Source organism: Onychomys torridus, chromosome 8 (assembly GCF_903995425.1).
Source record: "Onychomys torridus chromosome 8, mOncTor1.1, whole genome shotgun sequence".
Classification (NCBI taxonomy): Eukaryota; Metazoa; Chordata; class Mammalia; order Rodentia; family Cricetidae; genus Onychomys; species Onychomys torridus.
Window position 1 is genome coordinate 5,475,494 of NC_050450.1, and position 16,806 is coordinate 5,492,299.

At 51.6% G+C, this 16,806-nt stretch overlaps 2 protein-coding genes across 2 annotated transcripts; both read right to left on the bottom strand.

Annotated features, from left to right (window-relative positions):
- Positions 1 to 401: 401 nt before the first annotated feature.
- On the bottom strand, positions 402 to 9,833 carry Ess2 (ess-2 splicing factor homolog). Its single transcript, XM_036197164.1, has 10 exons — positions 9,651 to 9,833; positions 8,577 to 8,745; positions 8,395 to 8,490; positions 6,266 to 6,435; positions 6,039 to 6,156; positions 5,571 to 5,704; positions 4,747 to 4,849; positions 4,013 to 4,122; positions 1,454 to 1,569; positions 402 to 950 (listed from the first exon to the last, which is right to left on the bottom strand). Exons 1-10 carry the CDS (start codon positions 9,777 to 9,779, stop codon positions 671 to 673), a joined length of 1,425 nt encoding a protein of 474 aa, XP_036053057.1. The 5' UTR covers positions 9,780 to 9,833; the 3' UTR covers positions 402 to 670.
- Positions 9,834 to 12,019: 2,186 nt separating this feature from the next.
- Gsc2 (goosecoid homeobox 2) lies at positions 12,020 to 14,527 on the bottom strand. Its single transcript, XM_036194542.1, has 4 exons — positions 14,259 to 14,527; positions 13,881 to 14,134; positions 12,912 to 13,223; positions 12,020 to 12,132 (listed from the first exon to the last, which is right to left on the bottom strand). Exons 1-3 carry the CDS (start codon positions 14,509 to 14,511, stop codon positions 13,122 to 13,124), a joined length of 609 nt encoding a protein of 202 aa, XP_036050435.1. The 5' UTR covers positions 14,512 to 14,527; the 3' UTR covers positions 12,020 to 12,132; positions 12,912 to 13,121.
- Between the last annotated feature and the right edge of the window lie 2,279 nt (positions 14,528 to 16,806).

Genomic DNA, 16,806 nt, shown 5'->3' on the forward strand with positions numbered 1-16,806 from the left:
AGTAGCAAGTACCAAGAACACTGGGATACATAGAGATTAGGATGGGGAGGCAGCCTAACCCTACCTGAGCTGGAACTAGGTGCTAGGAGGTAACAGTTGAAGTCACAGCAAAGTGACTCGTCCTGGTGTGAGCCTGATAAGCAGGACCTACCTGGGCCTGTAACCAACAAACCAATGGTCAGGCCTGGCTGGGAGTCTGTGGAGCTGGACCAAAACCCTATGAGCTCACTGGCACAACTTCTGGGGGCTGTGCTACCCTTCACAGTGCTAGGCTCAAGTGTGAACTCAGCACAGAAGGCTGCTCTGTGCGTCACAGTTTCCTCGCCCCCCTACCCTTGCTTCTAGCCCTGGGGTCCTGGGCACCCAGGTGGGCCCCAGGACATGGATTGGCAGCCCAGTCAGACAATGCCAGGTGTTCTTTAATGAGTTCAGTTGGGGGTTAAGTGGAAGGCAGTTTCAGCAGGGCCTTGGGACAGTACCAATGCTAGACTCCCAAGGGAGTGGTCAGCGGAACGTGCCATGGCACAGCACTACACACTGTGGTTTCGGGGTAATCAACTGCCTGTGGTCTGGGTCCCCAAGACCTGAAGTCCTCGGGAGAGTAGACAGCTGCTCTACATGCTCCACAAAGTGTCCCACAAAGCATCCACAGGTCCATCCAGGCCTGGCTCTAAAAGAAGTCTGAAGCTTTGCGCCGGGCCGGGAGCTGCAGCAGGTTGTCTGTGATGGAGGCTGGGTCCTGTGTGAGGGGTGTGCGTGTGGCAGACCCAGGGGCTGGTGTGCTTGTTGGGGTCTGTGGCCCACCAGCTGGGGTCTTGAGGTGGGTAGAGCGTGCTGGGGATGGTGTATAGCTGGCCCGCAAGGCGCGATCTGTATACTTGCTGGCTGTCCTGCTTACAAGGCGCTGTAGGGCAGGGGACATGGCTGGGCTCAGGCCTTTGGGAGTAAGACTGTAGAGAAGGAATAGAAAAAAGCAACCATGTTAGCAGCCAAGTGCTGCTTAAGGCAAGGCCTCCCTCAGTTCCTCAGGTGGAGCCCTATCAAGAGACACAGTCACTTTGAGCTGAGAACAACCATGGACACAGCAGTTGGACCAAACCTGAGGCACTGTGGAACTGCTACCTCTGGCTGTGGGGCTGGATGGAGCACTTCTAAGAGCTGCAGTCTCCATCTCTCTCCAATGTGAATGGCATGAATCCACAGGATTACCAGGAGCTCATAGCTGGGCAAGGAGCTCAAAGATACCTCCTAGAGAAGGCCAAGGAGGTTATAGAGGCGAGATGGAGAGTGCTTGCAGTCTGCTCCACACAGCCACAGCCCTTAACAGAAGGAGCCTATGGGTATACACTGCAAGCCATGGCCCCACACATGGCCTTGGAGGCTGAGAGAGTGGGAGTGAAGCAGGACAAACTCACCTCTACCCCATCCTACCCAGGATCCAGCTGCCTCTCACCTGGCCAAGTTCTCGGTGACTCTCCGCAACGCTTCCTGCTTCTTGGCCCGGTTTTTGGCAGCTGCTTCATTGGCCATCTTCAGACCCAGGCGCTCCCTGCGCCCTGGCTCCAAGATCTACGAGGGATCAGGCATGTGGGTTACTTATGATGAACCTGCTACCTAGCCAGGCAGTCCATTATCCAGAAGGGCAGCTGCATGGGCACCAACCTCTTCTCCATGGCTGCTACAATCCCAGTAACTCATCTTTCTCAATAGCCTGTCAAAAGCCTCCCCCCCCCCCCCACTCCCCCGGCTGGAATGGTGCATTTGTGCACCCCAGCAATTGGCAGGAGACTAAAGAATGTGAGGCCACCCTGGCCTACACAGACAGACAAACAAAAGCAAGATGGCTCAGTGGGTAAAGGTGTTTGTTAAAAGCCTGATGACCTGGTCTGAATGAGGGAAGCACTCTAGCAGGTTGACCTCTGACCTCCATACATGTGCTTTGTCACACGCCATGCACACAAATGCTTATACACATTCACACAAATAGATAAATGTAGAACAAAATAGTGTTGGGAGCTGGGAGTAGTGGTGCACGCCTTCAGTCTCAACACTTGAGAGGCAGATCTCTGTGAGTTCAAGGGCAACTTGATCAACACACAGTTCAATGCAAATCTGAGCGACATAGTGAGGCCCTCTCTCAAAAAGTAAAAATAAACAAAAAAAGGTAGTCCCAGCACTTCAGATACTAAAAGTGGTGGAGGGTATGTACAGGAAGCAGGTTAAATCCCTCTCCACTCCCCACCCAAAAAACAAAACAAAAACAAACAAACAACAACAACAACAAAAACAGTTTAAACTACACCATTATCTTCTAGATTTGTTTTTGTTTTTTGTTTTTTGGAGACAGGGTTTCTCTGTGTAGCTTTGCGCCTTTCCTGGAACTCGCTTTGGAGACCAGGCTGGCCTTGAACTCACAGAGATCCACCTGGCTCTGCCTCCTGAGTGCTGGGACTAAAGGCATGTGCCACCACTGCTCAGCTAGATGTTTCTATAATTACTGTATTATATTTAAGGTTTTCACTTTTCTGGAACTTATTTTGCTGTTACCAGTATTCCGAACCTAGCTTACCTTATCCTCAAAGGCTCTGCAATCTCACACCATCTGAAACATCACCTTTTCCACACCCTCCATTCTTTGTCTGTCCCCAGCTTTCCATCCTGCTTGACACTTGGGCTACACAAGGCACAGCAGGCTGCATCTGGCCTGTCCCCACAGAGCCTGCCCAGGGCTTGTTTCAGAGCTCTCTCCTCTGGAAGAGGCACTGTAGGGCTAGAGCCACTGGCTGTGTGGCAGAGCCTTGGGCCCCGCTTTCATGTTCAACAGTCCTGTTTGTTCCTCTCTCATTTGTTTGGTTTTTTTTTGAAGCTGAGGATCGAACCCAGGGCCTTGCGCTTGCTAGGCAGGCGCTCTACCACTGAGCTAATTCCCAACTCCCCCTCTCACATTTGTTATCTCACATCCCAGACACAGTCTACAGCCAAGACCTCCAAATCTCTACCCATGATCTGTCCAGGTAGTACATACACTCTCCAGCTGCTCTGGGGAAGGACCTGTAGTGCCATGTTGGGGAGGTCCTCCTGACTTGGGCCAGGAAAGCAGTGTCAGGACTGCAGAACACGTCTCTGTTTGCTTTATGAAATCTATGCTATTCCTGGTGATTCTGATTCTACTGCTCCAGGGACATCATCGCTGTCTATCACATTCCAGCTTGATCACAGCAGTACTGGAGGGACTGGCTTGAGATGACCTGTGACCCAGCCACCAAAGCACACCTAGATATTTATTCAACACCACATCTCATCTTGTTGGGTTTCCAAAGAAGATTCATATTCTTGGCCTACCCACTCCCACTCAATACCCCGAGTCAATGGGCTCAGCACCCTCATAGTGAGCACATATACTCTCAAGTATCAGGGACCTTTCCTTCTTCACATTCCAAATTACACTGACACTCTCTGTTTTATCCACAAACTCCCTGAAGCCCAGGACACTGTACTTTTTTCCCCACAGCTCTCGGGAATATCTACTCACCCATCCACCTAAACCACCAGGAGCTACCTGACTTGTATGTGCTGTCTGTCCACCTCTAGCTTCCTGCTCCACCAGACAGAGGACACATGATGTGCACCAGACCTCATCTGACTCAGCCTTTCTGGTCTGTTCTACATCTTGACCTCCATTCCACCCACTCCTACAATGCTGGGCTCACATTGTACTGTCCTGAGTGCCCCTACTGTGCTATGTAACCAGAGGCCAGCACATAGCCCTTCTGGGGACACACACTATGTCCCATAGTCTTCAGGCTTACAGGGCAGTTGGAGTTTCTGGTCTGTGACAGTCTAGCCTCCAGGCCTGCTCTGTTGCCTTGGCATGGTCTCTACTCTTCCAAATCCCTGTGTGATAATCCTACCAAAATCCCCTCTTCCGTAGAAGTCCTGTGTTCAGTCTTGAGCAGCAGTACTAAGGCAGCCACACTGAGTTCCAGCCTGCTCCCCTCTCACCACAACCCACCTTGAAAGTCGGTCCTGGTGTCCTGTCCACATAGGGGCTCTCTGACCCTTCGACTCTCAGGGGAGTGTTCTCAACTTCTCCCCACGTCATCAATGGTGACTCATTCACACCTGCAGATGGAGAGCCCACACCTTAAGCAGAGGACCTAGTTGGGGTGTTGTCTTCCTCCTAACATGTATCCCAGATGACATTAAGGCCAACAGGCAAACCATCTTCCCCCAAACTCCAGAGCTTAGCACCCCACCATCTGAAGGGAAATTTCAAAGACACCAGAGCCCCAAGGCACAACAGCTGTACTTAGGTTGGAGAAGGTGCGTCTGTTGGACCCCATCCTAGCATAGGGCCAGGGGTGCCGAGGAAGAAAACAGTCCAGGTTTCCAAGGCTTCCTGAATCCCAGTGCGAACCTATGGTGTCTTCACATACCCTTGCTGCATTACAACAGCTGGCGCTGAGTGTGGAAGCCAGTGCACAGCAAGGCAGGAGGGCAACTGTGCAGCAAGGCCACACCTGCTCTCGCCTGCCTCCCTGCAGAGACTGCAGGCCTGGTGTCCAGAACCTCGCCCTCTACAGAACTCTCCAAATTTACATCTACAAGCACCACAGACGCAGGCACATCTGCCTAGTCACATCACAGGGAGACCAGAACAAGACCCGGTACCCTGGGGCATCTCAAGGCTTAGAGTCTAGCCTGTATACTGCCCTGTCCAGCCTGGGCTCACAACCCGTTTCTTACCAGGAGCAGGAGAAGGAGTGGTAACAAACCCGAAGCCGCCCACTCGGGGGGACTCCTGCGGAATGAGTTCCTTGCCGTCAGGGCCAACCTTGCCCTGCTTGTGCTGGAAGAGAGAGACCACTGTCAGAGTGTTCTCCACAGCTGACTGATGGCAGGTGCAGGAGACATGGAGGAAACACTTCTCCTCCTTGGGATAGAGCTGGGGCTCGAGGACTGGCATATCCCTTTGGGAAAGAGCAAGAAGACCTCCATCCTCATCTCTCCTCAAGGACTTTGAGGGACTGCGGTAGTGAACATCAAGCAAGGGGTGCCCCTTTCCTCTACCTGAGGAGGAACCTCTTGGGTTGCAATGCTACAAAGGGCCGGGGCTCTTTCCCTTGAGGCATCTGAATCTTCCCAATCTCCTGCCTCTCTTTCCCCCAACCCCATGATGACCAGAGCCACCCTGAGGGCACTTACTCATCTTGATCCCAGGCCCTGAGCAGCCAGGCTCCCCCTGGCACTTCCTAGTACACACTGTTCTACTCACCTCCCTGCCTGATAGATAGGTATGGGTCTGGGTCTGGGTTGGCTTCCAGAAGCTTCTCTCCCCTCAGGCCAACATCATAGCGGCTGATACAGGGCTGAACACATAGGTCACATGTCTGGTCCCATTGGAAGGGGGATGGGTCCTGCCATAGGGGTTGTGGTAATTTGCCAATTAAGCTCTACCTGGCCTCAGGACAATCCTAACTTAAAGAGGACAACCAAAAAGGGAGAGGCCACATCTCTCCACAGTTAGCCCATCCCATGTGTTCAGTGGTCTGGTGGCTCTGCTGACTCACCTGGGCATTCAGGGCAGCTGCCTGCTGAAGCTGGGACCTGCTCAGGGCCTGACTGAAGGGGTCCCGGAGGAAACGCGTGTTCTTGTGTACTACCTGCCGTGGTTTCTTAAATAACTGCTCTTCATCAGGGACACCTATCAGAGGAGTAAGGTAGCAGGCATCACGGGGGAAGCTCAACGCCCCACCTCAGCCCTAGAGGTCATGGAGCCTGAGGGTGAAAGCACACTCGCTCAGCTAAGTCACTCCCAGGCAAATACCACACCTACAGAACCTGAGCAAAGCAGTGCGGGGAGACCTCAGTGCCCCACAATGTCACATGTTCCCCAACCCCAAGGTGGACCAGGACTTCTCTCGGGTCCATGCTGCAAGCGAACACATATATAGAGACTTTAAAAGTTGGCTCAAAGGTAACAAGACAAAGCCCTGGCCCCTGTCTTCTTGTCCTGCTCATTGGTTCTATCCACTCACCCTCAGGATAGTACATGAGCGAATTCTTTGCCTTATACTTCCAGGTCTCCACTCCAGCCTGACCACTCTCAATGGCTTGGTGCTCTGCCGACGGGAGTTCAAGATTATCTTTCTGTCGCTATAGTGACATGGGGGAAGTAGGGTCAGGGAGGTGCCCAGACTTTGCACCTGTGGCCCTGGGACTCCACCCCTAAGAAGGTGCCTATGTTTTCAGACTCCAGGGCTACCTTCTCAAATTCCTCCTCAGCTTGGTAGAGCCATGCATGGCGGGCATGGCTCTTTTCCTTGGCCACCTCCATGATCTCCTGGAAGGAGGCATTGTCCTCACTTGTATAGCGGCTCAAGAAGACATCCAGGCTGGGCAGCGGCTCCTTCTCCTCCTCATCTCCAGCCTCTCCTGCTCAGGGGTCACAGGTAGGGAAACACAATACCACACACAGCACCATTACCACTCTGTAGGAGCTGGAACCCTGGCTCCTGCCAGATGACACAACATACCCCAACTGTCCAGGTGGCATCTACAGTGACTCGCCAGCTCATCGGCTGGATGACGAGAGAAGTCTGTGATCTGGTTGACTGGTGAAGGGGCAGGGACAAGTAAGAGCTCATGGTGACAGGTTTTTTTTTTGTTTTTTTTTTTTAAATGCGGAGCTGAGGATCGAACCCAGGGCCTTGTGCTTGCTAGGCAAGTGCTCTACCACTGAGCTAAATCCCCAACCCCTTCATGGTGATAGTTTAGTAGGCTCTTCCTCTGCCCAAACTGTACTAAGTTTGTAGGATTGACCTTCAAAGTCCCAGGGGCTCTTCTTCCCTCCCTGGGATTGCCTTACCCTACCAACTTTCCCTTCCTGACTGGTGCTACAGGTAAGTGATAGCCACTACACATCAGGGTATGCCAGTTAACTCCATATGGCCCAGCGCTCCAGGGAGGGCCACACAGACTCTGGGCCACAAAAGCCAACCATAGCATCTCGATCCCTGCCACCAAGGCAAGTGATCCTCCTGTAGAGGTAGCACTGGAGATCTCAGGGGGCATGTGAGGCTGAGGTTTCTCATCCATTCTACTGACAGTCTTGACCACTATCTGTGTGCCAGCCAGTGCCAAACACAGTGGCTACAAGTTCAAGACCTGAGGTTAGAAAGGGGGCAGATTCAACTGTTGACTATTTATGACACCTACAGAAGTTACAGCCTTTTGAAGCCTGTTTCCTTATTTGTAATTTACTCCAATATTTACTGATAAAACATATGTGTATAAAAAGAATAGCATCTTCAAATTGCTGTGACTCTATTTATTTCAATCAAGAGTTCAAGCTCCAAGAGCAATTACTACTGTGTTCATGGCAGAAAAAGCTGGGCTGTTGAGAAACTATGCTTGTGTGAGCATGTTGTACATATGCCCTAGACTATGATGCAGTAGACTAGAGCTTGGTAGATAAAACTTCTTGCCCACCTCTAGGGATATATCCAATTATTGATAAAAAGATCAACTGACCCAGACAAGTCCCTTAGCATGCGGTTCACTCACATATTCAATAGATTTATAAAGTGTTCCTCCTCACTTAAGATACAACCCATAGTTATATCCGATGTTCAGGAACATGTTGAAGACAACACATTCATCTGCTCTACATGTCTGCTGATAGTGCAGCATACCATATGCTAATGTGGTATGTGCTAATGCTAAATGTGGAGCACACAGATGGAAGCAAGACCAAGACCCTGCTCTCTGGGAGGCACTCGAATTAGTGACTAGGGTGAGAGGCAATAAACAGAAATGCTTTCTGAAATGTTATATCCTGCAGTGAAACACAAAGCCAACAATGTGGGGACCAATGAGACTCTGGTCTCAACAAAACAAACAAATCAGAAAAACAAAGGCAGTCTGTGCTGCATAGAGCCCCAGGGTGTTCCAACTTTACACAAAAGGCCAGGAACCTCAACGTAACATCAACATAAAAATCCACATAAATTTTTGCCTCTCAGCCCAAATAGGTCACACTTGAACACGGACCTGAAGGAAGACATAAGCAACTGGTGTGGAAGAAAGGAAGAAAGGGCATGAAGCATTTTCAGCAGTCAGTAATGAAAGAAACCCCCAAGCCCACAAAGTCTCCAAGGCAAAGGCTGGCACACCCATCAGGCTGGTGACAGTACCAGAGAGGCCAGAGGCCCAGACCATTGCTCCTCCACAACTGGAGTTGGATAATCTTCTGCTTCCCACATCAGTGTCTTTGATCCCAAAAGTTGATACTTAGGTTAGGAGACCCCTCAAGGATGAAGTGTGATCCTGAGAAAACTCAACATGACTCCCAAGTACTCTTGACTATGAGACCTAAACAGCGAGTTCACTTACCATCCTCTACGTCCCGGCCCTGGGGCCGGGGCTTGCTGCCCACCACACCAGATCCTGGGTGTACCTCAGGAGTTTCAAAGGTGGCTGGAGTAACATCTGAGGGAAGCGAGTTAGAAATTAGATGGAGTCTAAAATGACAATAGTTCCCCTCTCTTCTGCCCTCTGTAACAGCATCCTCTTACAGGGGGGTGGAGGTTCCCGAGATATCTTGCCCAGGGCAGAGCCAAACTTGATGGCAATCTGGCGCATACGCTCTAAATCTCCATTTTCCTCAGCCTCCAGGTATTCCTTCTGTGCCTGTAGTTTCTCCACATCGGGGAAGAAATCTCGCTGGATGACTGTCTGGAGTCCCTATCATAAGCAATCAGAACAAAGGCCATAGCTGGCATCTGGGAGCCACGACTCACAGTCCACCGTTGTCCATGTTAGGCCCTGAGGTCCTTTCACTTCTGCCTATCTGGATGATTGCGGTTTGCAAGCAGTTTAGAAACATTTTCTAGTTCATTCCATATGGCTCTGATGTATTATCTAACATTACTGAACAATCTCTTGATACCCATAAAATCCTTCACTAATTGGTCTTTCTCATTCTCCTTTGCTGGCTCCTTCTACAATACCGGTCAGATTAATGTGGATGTTGCCATCCTCATTCCATCCATGAATTCTTACTTCAATCCAAACCTTTCTCTTGAAAGCCAGTTACTACAACGGCCACCACAAGATGAAATTCCCAAGATTTCACCTTCAGCCAGACCTTGCTGTGGATCTGCAAATCTCTATACCCAGCTGTGTGGCGATGGTACGCGAGCATAATTTAACTAATCTAAATCCAGACCTATGTCAGCTTGCCCTCCAGCATGTTTGCAGTGGGACCCCTAACTCGAGGAGCAACAGAGACCCTCACTCAATAACACGGCCAGTACCGCGGTCTATTTCCAGAACCTCCAGACTTTACAGTTAATGTCGCTGCCTTTTCGTCATCATCCTAAAAACGTGTCAAAATTCTACCCATATTTCAATTGGAAACTTTTTCCTTGACGCTCAACAGACAGCAGGACCGCTCCTTTTCGCTGAAATCTAGACACCCGCTCCTGCACTGTTTTCTTGGCTATCAAGGCTTCCCAAACCCAAAGACTTTCCGCTTCCATAGGCGGCTGAGAGTTCCCGGACCAGAAAAAAAAAAACCAATGGACTGGAGAAGAACGCGAATCAGGGGAGGGGCCCGGAAGTCGCCAGCGCTCGCACTGAGCTGCTACCTCGATGTACTCTTCTTCATCCAGAACCCGCTGCTTGCTTCTCGCAACCCCGGCCTCCCCGGCCGCGCGCTTCCTTGGGGGCGCGGAGGGCACAAACAGAGAACCCGCCGAGGCCCCGGGAGTCCCCATCGCTATCCCAGAACCGCTCGGGCGCCCTAGGCACCGCACCAACAGCCAGCCAATGGAGAAACAATATTTTTGTAACAAAGCCGGCGCTCCCAATGACGTCATTGGGAGCGCCGGATCTTAAGGGAGTTGTAGTCTTTGATCCCCACCCACGTTGATCGTGCCTGTCTAGACTATGGCCACTAGGGGGCGCTGTGGGATGACTATTTGACGCCACATTCCCTCTGTTAGAAGTTCTTTTTTTTTTTCTAAAAAAACAAAACCAAAAACAAAAACAAACAAACAAACAAACAAACAAACAAAACAAAAAACCACTGCATATGCTTCAAAGTCTTTTTTAAATACTTCAAAAGGGGACTGGAGAGGTGGCTCAGCGGTTAAGGGCACTGACTGCTCTTCCACAGGTCATGAGTTCAATTCCCAGCACCCACATAGCAGCTAAGAACTGTCTGTAACTACAAGATCTGACACCGTCACACAGACATGCATGCAGAACACCAATGCACATAAAATAAAAATAAATAAATTATTTAAAAAATAAATACTTCAAAAAAACTTGGTCATATATAACTTCAAAACTCAGAGAAAGAACACTAAGACAATTCTTCCCAGATAGTTATCTAACAAAAGGTAAATGAAAAGAAAGAACAGGAGGGCGCTCAAATCTCTGGTTAGATTTATTAGTTCCCCACCTGCCAAGGTGGGCTTCCCAAAAGAGGCCTGCACTCACTGAAAGCATTCATGGGACTTCCATCATAAGGGAGATCGTGAATTACCCCAGACAAACAAGTTCTAACCCAGAATGATTTGGTACAATTTTGCTTTTCCAATGGTCTCTTCCTTCACTGGGAGTCACTGGGGACTTTATGGCTCAGTCCCTACCCCCATAGCATTGACCATAATAAAAAACACACACATTAAGTCATCCTGCAAATGTGTAAAAAATCACCCTGTGACTTGCAAGAATTCTGTACTCAGAGAATTGTGACTTCTACACATATTAAGAGGCATTTTCCATGCAGATCGTGGTCGTAGATCCAAAAGAGGAATGGATAGGCATCAGTCACATGGAATTAGAAAGACATGCAAAGGCCCAGAATGGAGCAGGGCAAATTCCAACGTAGGCCTTTGGTTACTCAGTGCAGTGAAAAGGATGTGACAGTGGGGGCAGAGCCAGGCTCACAGTATCTTTGGGGTCCTGGCAAGAAATATTATTTTTATTCTGGATTAAAGGGAGGCTGAGTGGTTCAGGTGAACATCACTAGAGAAAGCCACAATGGTCACAGTGTAAGGTGACAGCAGTCTTCATGAGGTTAACCAAGCTCGGGTGCAGAGAAGCTAGTTTCACTGGGGTTTACTGATACATCTGGAGGTGAAATTGAATGGGCATGGTGTGATTAGGTGAGGGACAGAGGTGATCAAGAACTCCATGACTCGTGTGTCTTAAACCAGGCCAATGAACAGGGAAATGGCTCACTGTATACAAGGCAAATGTGAGGAGGCTGTGGGTTTCCAAGTGTTGTCAGGGGAAGGCCTGGACTGGAGATGGAAATATATTCAATAAAGAGGTGGGAATTGGGGCTCAAGGATGGAAAAGACACATCAAGAAGAGAGTGGAGGGGGGTGTAGAGATAACTAGCTCATCCTTTAAAAGCACTTGCTGCTCTTCCAGAGGATCTAAGTTCAGTTCTCGGTACCCACACAGTGGCACACAACTTCAGTTCCGGGGGTTCCAATACCCCCTTCTGATCTCCACCAGCAACAGGCAAACATGTGGTGCACATGCACGCATGCAGGCAGCACACACACACACACACACACACACACACACACACACACACACAAACTGATTGTTTTCAAAGAAGAGAATGGAGATGGGAGAGGCCATGGGAGGCAGCCTCTGAACACTTGTTAGTGCCAGGTGTCAGTTGCGAGGAGCCTCTGCAGGGGACAGTGGCAGTGAGAGGAGGGTAGAAGCTCAGGCAAGCTTGGATTCTGCAGAACCAAGCAGGTCAGAGGCCTGGAACCAAGCACAATGTGAATGCCCAAGCCTGCAGGTGAATAGACCTCCTGGACAGCTATGTCTGAACCGAGACAGTGCAGTCTTCTAAGGCAAGGTCAAAGTTCAGGAAGAAGAGTCTGGTGACACCTTACATGTGCATCCAAGGGACTGGGGAGAATCCCCAATCCTGGAGGTCTCTAGCAGTGTTTGAACAGCTCTGGCTGGGGATACATGCCTACTCAGTGTTCTCCAAACCAGCCATCTTTACACAGTGCCAAGTCTTCCTGACATTGGTTCTACAGTTTAGCTTTCATGGATGGACCACATCTCTCACAGATATCACCACACCAGGACCTGTGAGGAGACAGAGTAAGGAAGATCAGGCCAGGTGCAGGGGTGTTAGCTGCCTCCAGCTGACTGCACAGGTCATCAGGGAATGGAAGCCATGCTTTTATACTGTGGTGTACCCCCACACACTTCTGTGTGACCAGGACTATAGGAGGGAAGACAAAATTTCCCAAAGTGGTGGGGATGGGATGTTTCCTGATGTAATCTTGCCCGCCCTATTGGCAGATGCCACTGTATGGAAACCTCCAAGGACAAGAAGCCAAAGGTCTCCCACCTGTGAAGCAGGTTGGTAGTACTAGAGGCCATAGCAAATGCCTGGAGGCCTTGCCACCATCCACTGGCTTTAATCCTGATGGGGAAATACAGGACTTGGACTGAGGACCTGTTGAGCTGAGCTCTCTAAGATGTGCTGACTCCCCAGTTCCCTGGAAACGGGGAGCGGAGCCTGCTCCTCTGAGACATGCAGACTTGGGATGCTGGACTCTTGTGGTATTTGTAGATCTTGTTTATTTCTTGGTATCAGCACAAGGCTGAGATGAAAGAGCAGGTTCAGGGATCCGGGAATACCAACTATAACCTTCTTATTTCACAGGTCCTGACACCAGTGCTGGACCTTTGAGGACCTGTGCAGAAGCCACTGCCTGGCTTAGAAGGTGGAAGAATAGATAGGGGGCCAGTCCTGGAGGCAGGCAGGAGGTGGGGAGGGAGACTCCACTGCAGAGGATTTGGGGCCCTGGGTGGAGTTATGGCCTCTTTACGAAGTAAAGGTGCCTGAGGAAGCTGACCTGCTCTATGCCTGTTCTTCACCTGCAGGAGATCTCTGGTTCCTGCCCCTTGTGTCCTTCCTTCATAGGTGAGGAGGTCTTGGATTCCCTCTCTCCGGCACTGGGCAGCTGGAAGACTGCAGTCCTCTCTTAGTTTCTGTTCAAGTAGGTCTCCCTCCCTCCTACTTTTTTTTGTGCTCCACATCACTGCCATGAGACACTCCAGACACGTCAACAGCTGTCCTTGGGAGGTTTCTTGGTTCCAGGCAGGAGCCTCGCTGACGAAGCACGCTTCTGGTGTCGCCACTTGGCCCGGCGGTTCTTGAACCAGACCTGAGGAGGAGAGGGACCAAGACAGCTCAGGGTCCATGGACCCACACCCACAGAACTTCGGAAGGACTGGTAGGTGAGCGGGGTGGTAGGCTTCACCACAGAGGTGAAGTTGAATGGACCTGCGTCACTTCCCTTATCCACACACAGAAAAGGACCTAGATCCCCTACACGGAGATTTCCTATTCTCCTCAGTCTCGGCCCACTAGCAACCAGGATACTCTCTGTCTCCGTGTCTTTCATAGTCCCATGTAACCTAGGCTGGCTTCTGAAGCGCTGTGCCAAGGACGACTTTGATGAATTCATGATCCTCCTGTCTCCACCTCCCCGAGTGTTTGAATTACAGACGTGTGCCACGGTGCCTGGCTAGTTTTACACATTTCTTAACTTGCCCACATCTGAGACATGAATGAAAACATCTTTTATCAGCAGGGGAAACGGAGAAGACAGACGAAGTCAGAGAAAACGACTCTTAACCCCTTCCAATACTGGCGACACTTGAACCTGCTGGGGGAACTGGCCCTGCGCCCCCATCCACTGATCCTGGGGGGTTTCCCTCCAGCGTGGAGGGCTCTGAGGTGAGGCACACTCTGGAAGGTCGGTCTTTGAGAGAGAAGAGTGACGCCGGAGTGGCCTCCGGGCTGCAGGGCGGACACCCACCTCCACGCGCTCCTCTCGCAGGCGGATGCGGACAGCCAAGCGCTCCCGCGTGCCCACGTCGGGATACTGGTTCTGTACGAAGAGGGCCTCGAGCGCCTGCAGCTGCTCTTCGCTGAAGATGGTGCGGTGGCGCCGCGTGCGCCGCTGCGGGCCCGGGCCGCTCGTGCCGGTCAGCGCCGGCGAGCCTGCGCTCGGCGCCGTCAAGAGCGAGGGCGCGGCCGATGCCAGCCTTAGCGGCCACGCCAGCCGCACGCCTGCGGGGCGGGGCGAGGGCGCGTCAGGCCGAGGGTTAGGGTTAGGGTGGGAGCCCAGCTCGCCCCGCTGGCCGCCCTGCGAGATCCCGGGGCCCGCCTCGCCCCGCTGCTCGCTCGCACTCACCGTTTCCTGACGTCGGCTCCGGGGCTCCGCGGGCTGCTGCTCGCGGGCCGCAGCAACAGCAGCAGGCGCAGGGCGCAGCGGCGGCAGGCGCCTCGGGCTCGTCGGGCTCCGCGGGGTTCCGGCCACCGACCGGCTGCAGCGGCCGTGCCGCCGCGGGCCTGCGTTCAGGCAGGCTGGAGAGGATGTGCTCGATGGAGAAAGGGCAGGGTCGTCCAGGGTCCCTGCGGCTCGCCGCGCTGCCTGCAGTCGCCATGCCCGCGGGTCGCCAGCGCGAGCGGCCGAATATATACGTCGGGGGATGGGGGGTGCGGTAATCCCCGGGCCGGGCGCCGCTTTCGCGCGTGCTAATCCCGTCACTAGTCCCCAGAGAGCTAATCCCCGGCTATCGAGGAGGGAGAGCCACTGTCTGGGTGTAGGGAGCCGCGCTGTCAGGAGGGAGACCTGTGCTCGGCCAAGTCCAGAGCTGGAGGGAAAGGAAGTGGTCAGGAGCCCACTCTATCTCCTATGGCGTTGTCGCCTGCTGGAAGAGATGCCAGGATCCTGGAGACCTCTGAGCTCAGAGTCCCTGCCACCGCTCTGCCCTGGCTTTCCTTGTTCTGTCGCCACCCATGAAAGTGAAGCAGATTCCTGGAATCCAAATTTCTTTCTCCCCTACTTTGAATGAGCCCAGCACCCTTGGCAATCAGGTGATCCCATTTCACAGCACTTGCTCACCTTGGAGCCCAGGTCTGAATCTCCAGGGTGGGAAGTTGAGGCTGGCCTCCAATTCAGAGATTCATCTGCTTCTTGTCTCCCGAATGCTTGGAGAGCCACCAATTCTGTGCGGTCTTTCCAGGGTCTAGGAGGTTTTTCTAATCCCGTCTAAGGCCGATCCTCTTGTTACCTCCTGTCTTAAAAGACCCGATGCCCTTGTCCCGACTCCCTCAAACATCAATATTCCCCTCACACCACAGTGGTCTCACATGCTCCCCCCCCCCCTTCGCCTGGGCGTTCTGCTCTGTCTACAATATAACCTGTGCCCACTATTCTTCCCACCAGAGACCAGTACTTGGCCTAACTTAAGCCATCGTCAGTTACGAAGCTTTGGACCTCCAGCACTTTGCTTAGGCACTTTGCTTTTGATCTTTGAAAATACGTTGTGTGTCTCACAGGACAGAGCAATAGACCATCTCACCTTTCCTCAGCTCTCCCGGCTGTGTGGCGTTCCAAAGGCTCCTTCTCTTGGGTTGTCCGGTGTCGGCACACTTTCAACTAATCAAGAGTGGGTCTTAAGGGGCAAATGTTGAGAACGGTGAGGCAGTCTGTAATCGCAGGATCTCAGGGCTCCAGGGGCTGAGGCAAGAGGATTGCTGGGAGAGGAAGGCCAATATGGTGAGATCGGTCTTAAACAAAGCAAAAACAAACAAACAAACAAACAAACAAACAAACAAAGTCCTGGTATGATTCCAGCATTTGAGAGGCAGAGGCAGTAAGACTCTGTTAAAAAAAAAAAAATGTAAAGGATGTGTCCTTAGGGTTTAAGCAATTAGTAGGTGTGAGGTGTCTGGAACTACATTAGAGGCAGGGGTCAGGACCCAGGAACATTATCTGCCATTGCAGAAACCCACTCTCCCTTCTCCCATCTTACCAAGCCCTTCTTTGGGTTCCTCTGCTGGCTGCTCTAGAAGCAGCGAGGATGCTGTGGACTTACAGTGATGGACCTTGGTGGCTCATCCCTGTTGCGAGAGTCTCAGAGTGTGTTCATCTGAGAGGCTCAGGGATAGCATCACTAGCTCTGTGTGTGACCTTTCAGCCTGCCTCCTGGTTGCAGAATGGCTGGCATAGCCCCAGACCTCCCATGTGATCCTTTGGATGTAGAAACCTTGTCTAGCAGACTTTAGTGTAGGACGATGTAGAACAATCATGTCTAAGCCCACTGCAGTGCCAACTACTCCCGCCTAAGATTGGAGCTCCGCTGAGAATGGGACAGCAAGGCCTCTGTGGTGTCTGATGTATCTCCTCCTTCACTGCCGATGGCTTTGCCTCCTTTCTCTTGTGTTTTTCTTCGTGTAGGAAGATGACATGGTGCTCTTCAGAAGCTGGTCCTTGGGGACTTCTCCCTCAATGCTGCCATTCAGGACCACTGTGAGGTGTGGGGAGCCAGGCCTTTCGCAGGTAGCAGTCACTTGGGTATGTGGCTCATTTGTGTCTTCTGAACTTGCTTTGAGCTGATTGGGGCAATGCCACTTTCATCGTGTTATAGTGACATGTGACATTATTCCTGAGATAAAGTGAGTAAATGCCCACCCACTCCAAGTAGAGAACCAATGATAGCCAATGTAAGACTCCTGCTGAAGTCTAGTTGGAGGTTGCTTACAGAAACAGAAATGACTCAGACAGTTGCATCACGTGGTTTGAATGAAATGGCTCCACAGGCTCGGATGTTTGAAGACTTAGTTCGAGTTGGCGGGAAGGCCTACTAGAGGAAGTATGTCACTGGGGTTGGGCTTTGGGGTTTAAAAGCCATGCTGGAGAGATGGCTCAGCAGTTGGCTGCTCTTCCAGAGGTC

What these genes read in the sequence shown, in the direction of transcription:
- Ess2 (XM_036197164.1), bottom strand. Translation starts at nt 9,779, where the DNA reads ATGGGGACTCCCGGGGCCTCGGCGGGTTCTCTGTTTGTGCCCTCCGCG. An exon ending in TCGGGAACCTCCACCCCCCT is followed by an intron (nt 8,491 to 8,576) that starts GTAAGAGGATGC and finishes CGCTTCCCTCAG; the next exon opens with ATGTTACTCCAGCCACCTTT. An exon ending in CAGCTGCCCTGAATGCCCAG is followed by an intron (nt 4,850 to 5,570) that starts GTGAGTCAGCAG and finishes TCTCTCTTCCAG; the next exon opens with CACAAGCAGGGCAAGGTTGG.
- Gsc2 (XM_036194542.1), bottom strand. Translation starts at nt 14,511, where the DNA reads ATGGCGACTGCAGGCAGCGCGGCGAGCCGCAGGGACCCTGGACGACCC. An exon ending in GGAGCCGACGTCAGGAAACG is followed by an intron (nt 14,135 to 14,258) that starts GTGAGTGCGAGC and finishes CCCGCCCCGCAG; the next exon opens with GCGTGCGGCTGGCGTGGCCG. An exon ending in TGCGAGAGGAGCGCGTGGAG is followed by an intron (nt 13,224 to 13,880) that starts GTGGGTGTCCGC and finishes TCTCCTCCTCAG; the next exon opens with GTCTGGTTCAAGAACCGCCG.